The sequence below is a fragment of the Catharus ustulatus genome, chromosome Z (assembly GCF_009819885.2).
Source record: "Catharus ustulatus isolate bCatUst1 chromosome Z, bCatUst1.pri.v2, whole genome shotgun sequence".
Lineage (NCBI taxonomy): Eukaryota > Metazoa > Chordata > Aves > Passeriformes > Turdidae > Catharus > Catharus ustulatus.
Window position 1 is genome coordinate 343332 of NC_046262.2, and position 9922 is coordinate 353253.

Sequence of the window (9922 nt, forward strand, 5' to 3'; positions counted from 1 at the left end):
CCGGGGAGGGGCCGGGGCCTTGTCGGGGCGGTGCTGGGCGGTGCCGGGGAGGGGCCGGGGCGGTGCCGGGGCCTTGTCGGGCGGTGCCGGGGAGGGGCCGGGGCCTTGTCGGGGCGGTGCCGAGGCCTTGCCGGGGCCTTGTCGGGGCGATGCTGGGCGGTGCCGGGGAGGGGCCGGGGCCTTGCCGGGGAGGGGCCGGGGCCTTGCCGGGGCCGCGCTGGGCGGCACCGGGGCGGTGCTGGGCGGTGCTGGGGGCGGTGTAACGTGAGGGGCGGTAGCGGGGCTGTCTGAGGGAATGCGGGTGGCCAAGATGGCTGCCTGTGCCGCTGCTGCCGGGCGTCACTGTGAGTGTGGGGGCACCGCCGCGATGGCAGGAACGGGGGGCCGGGGGCGGCGGGTGGACGGAGGGCTGCCCGGACACCGCGGGCGCTGCGCGGGCGGGAGCGCGCCGGCACTGCCGGCACCGCGTTACACAACGCCCGACAGGCGCCTTTCGTAACGCTGACCCGCGCCGGAGCCGGCGGGGCTGCTGCGGCTGCCGCCGCGGGGCCGTGCGCTGTGCCGGCCGGCTTACCGGGGCGTCCGGGAGGGGCTGCGCGGGATGATGGCGATTTCCCGTCCGTGCGCTGAGGGGGCTTCCAGAACCTTCGGGGTCTCCGCGCCCACCTTGCAGGGGCCCCTCACCTGCCCGGGGTCTCCGCGCCCACCTTGCAGGGGCACCTCACCTGCCCGGGGTCTCCGCGCCCACCTTGCAGGGGCACCTCACCTGCCCGGGGTCTCCACGCCCACCTTGCAGGGGCCCCTCACCTGCCCGGGGTCTCCACGCCCACCCCTCACCTGTTCAGGGGTCTCTCTGCCCACCCCTCACCTGTGGTACCCGGTCTCTGCCCCCGAGGCCGAAATGCCCTTTGCTCTGCCAGCCTCAGCCTCTCGCTGCTTGTCGATAGATTTATGTATTTTGCCCTCCGTGGAGTTCGGTGTTAAACGAGTCCCACGGTGCCGCTTGTGAGACACCAAAGAACACTTTTGCTGGTTTTCCATCCTGCTGGGATGGTCCTCGTTGCCCGTCCCGTTCTGCGCTGTGTCCTTGCGGTGCAGGTGGAGCTGTGCACGGAGAGCTCTGCAGAGTGTGCACGGTGGGACAGAATTCCTGCTCTGGGTTCAGCCCTGGCAGAGTTATCCCAGGGCCCTGGCCCTGCACATCCACCTGTGCCTGGCAGAGTTATCCCGGGTCACTGCAGTCCTGCACATCCACCTGTGCCTGGCAGAGTTATCCCGGGGCTCTGCAGCCCTGGGGCCGTGCCCATTCCCGGGACACCCTCTGGGCTGAGGACAGGTGCATTCTTACAGCGCTCAAGTATCAACGCAGCCCTTGGAACTTCCCTTTTTATTCTCTATAATTGGCATATAGTGTCAGCACCTCAGAAAGCAATAACCTAAGAGCTGGAAGTAAACAACAAATGTTTGGAAAGAGCCTTTTGGGCACCAGCCATGCTTGAAGTTCTTTGGTTTGCAGCCCTTAGTATCAGTGCAGATGCAGAGGCTGGCTTTGCAGGATGTGTTTCACTGCCATTGATTCCAGCAGGCTTTGAGGCCGTTCAGCATCTGCCCTGGAGGTTATTAGAGAGCTGTGAGCTGTAAGATGCTCTTCCCGGCGGGTGGGCTGGCTGCTGAGGAGCTCTGTGCTGCTGGGGCTCAATTGCTGCTGAGCCCCTGCGGTCTGACGGGGGAAATGTCGCACTGAGCAATTGCGTGCAGAATTTAACCTTCTTTTTTTTTCCACCGTGAGCAATTCACACTATCTTCGCACTAAACGAATACCATGCAATGACAATGAGCTCCCGAGGAGAATGAAGTGTGCCTTTGAAAAGGCAGGCTGTAACCAGCACGGAGCTGTGTGGAATGGGTTGGAAGGAGCCTGAAGGATAATCTGGTTGTGTTCAGATGTTCTGGCATAGGGATGTGGAGATGCTGCAAGAGCCCAGAGGAGCTGGAGATGCTCTGGAGCCAGGCTGGGAGAGCTGGGGGTGTTCACCTGGAGAAGAGAGGGATCCAGGGAGAGCTCAGAGCTGTTTGCAGTGGCCAGAGGGGCTCCAGGAGAGCTGGGGAGGGAGGTGGATGTGCACAGATGTGTAAAATCCTGGTGTTTGTCTGATGCTGAAATCCAGATTTATTGCCATCACCTGGCTGGGCAGTGCGAAAGAAGGTGGCCAGGTCTGCAGGTAAATGGATTCTGGAGCTGCTGCTCAGTGTCAAACAGGAGCAGATGTCAAACCTACATGGTAGACATGGTGTGGAAACCCTGTGCTTGTCTGGGGGTACTCAGTGTCTGCCCCACTGGTTCCTCAGTGTCAGCCCTTGTTTCTGCTCTGTTGTCTCCAGTTATTTTGCAGTTATGATTGGGACTCACACATTAGCAAGGCTTTGGGTTGGGGTTTGGTTGCTGCAGGGCTGTAAGGGGTAGAGTGTTCAAAGAAGGGCAGAAACTTTGCGATTTCCTGACTTTCTGTGATTCCAGGACCTGGAGCGTGAGTGAGGAAACGCCAAGCTCGCGGTGCTGTGATGGGTTTGTGTGCTGGGGAGGGCTCTGTGCTGCTGTGGTGCAGTCCCCTCACCCAGCAGGGTTATCAGTGCTGTTCCCAGTGTTGTTGTCTCTCCCCACAGGGCTGAGGAGCTGCTGCCAGCTGCGGGTGCCGGTGCGATGGAGGGGCCAGGCCACGGCTGCTGTGGTGACCGAGAGCACCAAGCCCCACATCCAGCCCCAGGAGAGGTAGGTGGGGGCTCTGGGCTGGCTGCCTCTCCCTGATAGAAGCAGGGCAGCACAGGGCTTGGTGTGCTTTGTGTGTGTGTGATTGTTTATCTGCCTGGCTGCACTCGTGTTCTCTGTGCTGCGGGGCCAGGGCAGCCTTGGTCCTGCACAGCTCTGTGAGCCCAGGGCTGTGTAAGGCCTGAGGCACTGCAGGACAATGGAAGGACAATATCATTATTATTTGAAGTTCTGGTTCCTGCTTCCTGGGTTTTATTTGATACAGGCTCCAGCAGAAAGGGAATGGAGGTCCCAAAACATTGGGGCAGGCCTGGGCTCCTCTCAATGCCCTCTTGTAGGACTTTGGCTTTACCAAGAGGAGGGCAAAGCTCCCTGTGCCACCTAAACCATCTGCTGGGGAAGTGAGAGGTCCTGCTCTCTGGGCTCCCTTGGGCAGGGGAAACTGTTCCATGGGGAAATGTGTGGGAGCTGTGTTCAGCAGTTCTGTAAATGCAGTACCACCATCTGTGCTGCTGTGCCGTGTGGGATGGCATCCTTACAGCAGCGTGCCAGACCTGCACCCGGATAGAAAATCCATTCTGGAAAAGCCCAACCCAAACACAACTGGCCCTGCACTGAATTTATGTGCACAAAGGCTTCTTGCTGCAGGAGATGAGATGTGTCCCCACAGTAATGCAAAGACTTGTGCGAGTGGCTCATCTGTTTTCTGGGGAAGCTGTGCTTAGTTTGTTTGCATTCCACAGCTGAGACCCTGTTTTATAACCTCCCTTAGAGCCAGCAGCTGGGACACAGCTTTCTCAGTGTGTTTCCAGCTAAAGTTTGTGTTACAAAGGGATTACTTTTTAAAAAGCAAAGATAGAGTAGATTCCTGTGTCTGGCCATTCCTGTTCCTAACCAAGTGTTTACATAAGCAGGAGGAGCCGTGGAATAGGAGCTGCCTTTGCACAAGGCAAAAGCAGGAGGATAAACTGGTTGTTTTGTCATCATAATAAAAATAAAAGTAAAAGCTGTGGGTCACTTGCATTTGAAATCTCTCTTGCTTCCATAGGAAACCCAAAACAGGAATCTTGATGTTGAACATGGGAGGCCCGGAGCGGCTGGATGACGTCCACGATTTCCTGCTGCGTCTCTTCCTGGACAGAGATCTGATGACCCTTCCAGCTCAAAAGTGAGGAGCCCCTGTGGTACAGGCAGTGTTGGGTGTTGCTGTAGGCTCTGACAGTTACCTTGTGTGGAGGGCAGCATTCCCTAAGACTGCTCCATGCTGGGAGCAGCCAGTGCAGGAGGCAGAGCCAGACCCCTCTGGAACTCAGTGTGCTGTGGTCGCTCTGTTTTGATGGCAGGCAGGAGTGGGAAGGGTGGTGGGGAAGAACAAACCAGCCATGCTGCTGTGCTGTAGCTTGCAGATTGCCAGGGTTTGGGCTGTGCTGCTGACAGTGTCCCTCTCCACTGCTGCAGTCAGCTGGCTCCGCTGATCGCCAAGCGCCGCACCCCCAAAATCCAGGAGCAGTACAGCAGGATCGGCGGCGGCTCCCCCATCAAGAAGTGGACGGCGGTGCAGGGAGAGGGCATGGTGAAGCTGCTGGACAGCATGTCTCCTCGCACTGGTACTGCTCCTGCTCTCTGGTTCTTGCTCTCAGCAGCTGTTTCAGGGCTGGAAGGGGGACAGCTGCAGGAAAGACAAGGCTCTGTAGATGAGCAGTGCAGGGCATGGCTGAGCGATAGCAGCGAGCCCCACCCGGGGACACAGCAGGAGATAAGGCTGGAGGGAGATGCTGTCTGTGCCAGTCCTTCATGATGAGAAAACTTCAGACATGACTCTGTCTGTGTCACAGAGCCCCTCTGAAGCTCACTCCCTCCCAGCAAGCAGTGCTGGCTGCTGTGGGGTAGCCTGTGCCACTGTCCTGGTAGGGTGTGACATTTCCCATGACTGTGGTGGAAGTGATGCTTCTGTGAATGCCCCTTCAGAGTGTGGTGTGTCACTGGTGCCTTCCTTCAGGTGCTGTTCAGTCCTTGCTCCTCAGATGTGGCTCCCTAGCTTGGTTTGAGCTGTGCTCAGAGCCTGAGGTGCAGTCAGAGCCCAAGGCCTGCTGTGCCATCCAAGGCAGGAGTGTTCTTGGAGCAGGGTCAGGCTTGCAGCACGTTCTGCAGATAAGGCTTGGAAGGTTTATCTGCTTTTCCCAGTGTCCCACTCCCACTTGCTTTTGTTTGGTGACCACTCTCTGTGCAGTCACACCCTTCTCTGGGCACCTCTCCCACCTGATAAGTCCTTTGGAGGCTTTTTTTAACTTGCCAGCAGCTGCAGTTTAACAATAGAATGTGCTGAGCACTGCCAACCATTTCCTTCAGCATCCCAGGTGACAGAGCACTGTGTTCCTTCAGAAGAGCTCAGAACACTTGGATGTGCCTGCAGCCAGCATTTGGGAATATGGTGTGTTCTGCTCTGGGCAGCAAGTGAAACCTCAGTGTGTGAGCAGCACTCCTCTCATCCTAAATGCAGACACAGCTCTGTTCCAGCTGCCAGGAGGGGACTGACTCTGAGCCAAGACCAGGACAGGATGTCACTATTAGTTAAACAGTCTGTACACAGACACCAACACCTCTCTTTTGCTGCCCATGGTCCTGAACAAAACCTGACACTGTGAGGGTATTGCTTCCAGGTTGGCCATGTTCTTCCCAAAATGTCCTTTCCCAGGTTAAACTCCTCCAGCCCCTGCTGTGCTCAGTCAGACTTTTGTCTGTAATGCCATTCAGAGATGTTAATGAGGTTACTGGCTCAAGGGCTCCTGAGGTTGGGTCTTTATTTGCTGCTGCTCCCAGCTGGGAGCTCTCGTGCCTCCTGCAGAGAGCTGGGGCTGACTAAACCTGTTTTCTGCATCCTGCATAAATGTATGGAGTGGAGCCCAAGCATGGGACATCTGCTTCCTTCAGAAACCTGCTAAATGTTATTTCAGAGCCACTGACCCGGAAACCCTGAAAAAGAAACTTTGCTTTTGTTCTCCTAAGAGCCTCTGTCCTCCACTTAAAAAAACAAAGAGCAAACCTCTCCTGCCTCCCATCCCCTAACCAAGCCATGCTCCCAAAGCTGACACCCAAAAGATTAGAGAGAAAAAATGGAGGAACCTGAGATGTCCTCATATTGCCTCCAAAATTAGGTGTAGGGGCCATGCAGCTTTTTATGAAACCCCTCCAAAATGAGAATGGGAGAGCACGTGTCCCTGATTCACTGTGCAGTGCTGGTGCTTGGGTGCCACTGGAGCAGCAGTGCTGGGCAGGGAGGGCACTGGGTGTTCATTTAGCTTCTCATAGTTTCTGCCAGCAGTTCCAAGCTGTCTGTCTGTCTGTCTGACATGTGATGCTGTGTCAGTGTGAGTCTCACCCTCGCTGTGCTCCTGCCCTGGCAGCTCCTCACAAGTACTACATCGGGTTCCGCTACGTGCACCCCCTGACCGAGGAGGCCATCGAGGAGATGGAGAGGGATGGCATCCAGAGGGCCATTGCCTTCACCCAGTACCCCCAGTACAGCTGCTCCACCACAGGTGAGCCCTGCCAGGGCACAGCAGCTCTGGGCACTGGCTGGGACTGTGGGTAAACCACCTGGACTCTGAGCAGACTGGTGCACTGTATGATCTGGGGTATGGCTGTTCCCCTTGGAGACTCTCAGCTCCATTGATTGATGGGTGTGGTTTAATGATGTAGAATTTTAAAATATGATCCCAGCTTGCTGCCAAGCTGTTTCAGTGTGACAGCTTGCTGGAGTGGTGTTGGTAATTCTGTGTTTCAGGCAGCAGTTTAAACGCCATTTATCGCTACTATAACGAGAAAGGGGAGAAGCCAAAGATGAAGTGGAGCATAATTGACCGGTGGCCCACACATCCCCTTCTCATTCAGGTGTGTTCTGAAGGCTTTCAGGTTCACATCTTTTCTTTTTGAATATAGAAAAAAATACTGAGGGAGGATAACAGGAAGGTTTCAATCTGAGGGTGCATTTTACTTGTGTGATGAGCTGGGTCTCGTCTGCCATATCTTAAATTACAGGAGGTTATTTCATGCCCCACGCTTTGGCAAGATAATGTGTGACAGTGCCCACTGTGCACAGGCTGTTTTAAAAGCTGGGTGATGTTACCCTAATGGAGGTGGCTGGAAGGAACCTCTCCAGGCCATTAGTCCAAATTCCCGCTCAGAGCGGGTGTGTGATCAGCACACACACAGATTATGTTGGTTTGTCAGATTCCCCTCTGGCAAGGAGTAATTCCTGGCTGTGGCAGGAGCAATGAAGGGAAGCTCCTTGCTGCTTTCTTTGCAGAGAAAATGGCTCTTTGATCTTTATCAGGGAGCTCCTCCTTTGGTGTGGGTTTGCAGTTCCTGCGGTGTGCTGGGCAGATGAAGAAATTGCTGCAGGCAGGCGGGGTGGAGCTGCCTGTGCTGCCTGGTGCTCCTGGACACTGAGGGAATCTGGGAGCTCCCAGGGCAGCACAGACCATGGGGACACTGAGAGCAGGGATCCCTCCCACTCCCAGTGCTCCTGCTCAGCTCTCTGGTTCTGTTTCCCTGAGCAGTGCTTTGCTGACCACATCCAGAAGGAGCTGAACCTGTTCCCGCCGGACAAAAGGAAAGAAGTGGTCATCCTCTTCTCAGCCCACTCTCTGCCCATGTCTGTGAGTCCCTGGGGGTAGCTGGGGGTGTGCCAGGCACTGTGTCCTTCCCCAGTGTCCTGGTGACACAGGGCTGCTGTGTTTGTGCAGGTGGTGAACAGAGGAGATCCGTACCCTCAGGAGGTGGGAGCCACTGTCCAGAGGGTCATGGAGAAGCTCAACTACTCCAACCCCTACAGGCTGGTGTGGCAGTCCAAGGTATGTGCTCAGGGAAGCCCTGTGCAGGGTCTCACTGGACTGAAAAAATACACCTTTATTTACATTCTCAGTTATTCTCTTCAGTCCAGGCCAGCCCAGGCTCTGCTCCTTTGAGATGAAATGGTGGGAAGTTTGTCTTCATTAAACATTTCGTGGAGAAAGTGAGAAGTCCAACATAAAAATAACTGTTTATTCCATCCATAGCCTGCTCTGTCATCCTGCCTAAGGAAACATGGGTGTTCTTTGTAAGAATGATTCCATGAATGTCCTTCCTTTATTTCTGCTTTTCTCTTCAGGTTGGGCCAATGCCCTGGCTCGGCCCCCAGACAGACGAGACCATTAAAGGGCTGTGCCAGCGAGGCAAGAGGAACATGCTGCTGGTCCCCATAGCATTTACCAGTGACCACATAGAAACCCTGTATGAGCTGGATATCGAGTATGCCCAGGTTTTAGCCAACGAGGTGAGTGCTCTGTGGGTTTGTCCCTCCTTGGGTAGTGCTGCTCTGAAGTTATTTCTCCAATTTGCAGTTGCTTCTTGCTGTATTATTTGGGATTGGCTTTATTTTCTTGGAATTCAAACATTCATCTGAACTGGCTTAACCACAAAACAGTTGAGAGTTTGTCTTTCTAGATTTAAACCGTTACAAATATTGCTAAAAAAGAACAAATGTTTTGGCAGCAAAATGCAGTGTTGCCCCATAGTAATGTTTGCTAAAATTACTAAAACCCATCATGCTGATGGCATTTTTGGGGTGACTTCTGAATGAAGTGGGAAGATTTTGAAGGCCACCCAGTGAAGGATCAGATGAAGAGGTTTAACTTTTTCCTCCTTATTTTTGGTTCAGTGTGGCGTTGAAAACATCAGAAGAGCCGAGTCCCTCAATGGAAACCCGCTGTTCTCCAAGGTAAAGCAGTGCTGTAAAGGTTTGCTGTTGGGTGTTTCCAGGTGGTTTTTAACTCGTGCCCCTTGTCCAGGGGTGGGCTGGGAGGGGTTGCACAGCTGGATTTGCCCCCTCTGAGCCTTGCCCCCGTCCCTGCAGGCCCTGGCAGACCTGGTGTGCTCCCACCTGCAGTCCAACGAGGTGTGCTCCCGCCAGCTGACCCTGTGCTGCCCGCTGTGCGTCAACCCCGTGTGCAGGGAGACCAAGGCCTTCTTCACCAGCCAGAGCTGCCAGCCCTGAGAGCCACGGCCTGGCACTGCCCAGGCAAGGAGCAGCCCTGCCAGCACAGCCAGGCTGGGCTCAGAGCTGGTGTCTCACGGGGAACTTGGCTGAGGGTTCATTATTTTGTGTTGTTTTTGTTGAGAAGAGCTGTAGGAAGTAGGGAAATAAGGGCATTTATCTGTCAGGTGTGAGGAGATCTCACCTGACCCCGATGGTGAGCCCAGCAGTGAGCACTGAAAAACTCACACAGCTTTTTTACAATTAGCTTCTCTTTCTATGCAGGGATTGATTTGTATGCAGGCTGGTCACGAGTGCATTAACTTGCCAGGTCAAAGGTGCAGTTATTTTGGTTTTGCAGTCTGTTGTCTGTTCTGAGAGGGACTTTGGAGATCAAGTGACTTGTAATGCTTTTTAATAATGTTTATATATATATGTTATTTTTTTTTTTTTAGGACATAAAGATAAGGTTTTGTTTTGGATTGGTTTTCTCCTGCCAGAAACTTCCAGTGAAAGCTTAGCTGGGATAGTGGAACGCACAAAACTTGTTTACATTTTCTAGGAAAAACATTTTCATTATCTGAAGAGCATAAATGGAAAGGAATTAGCCTGCTTGGGTGATACTGGAGAATTTGCTCCATTGAACCTGCATGTTTCAAGTCTAGCAGGAGCATGTGTGGAAACATGCTGGCTTATCTGTTCAGCAGAATGGCTTTGAACTTCTTATTTTTATTAAAAAGGGCTTTTTCTGTTTGGTGAAGTCAATGTAGGAAGTCAGGCTTGTTCTCCAGGAGGTTTATAGATCCACTCTGTGCTTTCTACTGTGGTTTTGTGGGGTACCTGTGGAGTGCCATAGGTAGGATTGATCTGGCTTAATTGCTGTTATTGAAACGGAGATGATCAGTCAGGTGTAATTTCCAGTTTCACACTGCAGATGCCTGAGGACAGGCTGGGCTCTCCTGGAAGCCACAGGGTCCCCAGAGCTGTGACCCTGGCACTGAGGGTGCCACAGGGCCCCCAGAGCTGTGACCCTGGCACTGAGGGTGCCACAGGGCCCCCAGAGCTGTGACCCTGGCACTGAGCCCCAGGTGTGGCAGCCCAGCTGGCACCTCCCTGGGGACACACGTTTACTTGATGTCCTT

At 54.2% G+C, this 9922-nt stretch overlaps 1 protein-coding gene across 1 annotated transcript; it reads left to right on the forward strand.

Annotated features, from left to right (window-relative positions):
- Positions 1-237: 237 nt before the first annotated feature.
- On the forward strand, positions 238-9540 carry FECH (ferrochelatase). Its single transcript, XM_033086011.1, has 11 exons — positions 238-344; positions 2665-2770; positions 3816-3935; positions 4226-4374; positions 6172-6306; positions 6552-6658; positions 7327-7425; positions 7513-7620; positions 7917-8081; positions 8466-8525; positions 8661-9540. Exons 1-11 carry the CDS (start codon positions 296-298, stop codon positions 8799-8801), a joined length of 1239 nt encoding a protein of 412 aa, XP_032941902.1. The 5' UTR covers positions 238-295; the 3' UTR covers positions 8802-9540.
- The last annotated feature ends 382 nt before the right edge of the window (positions 9541-9922 follow it).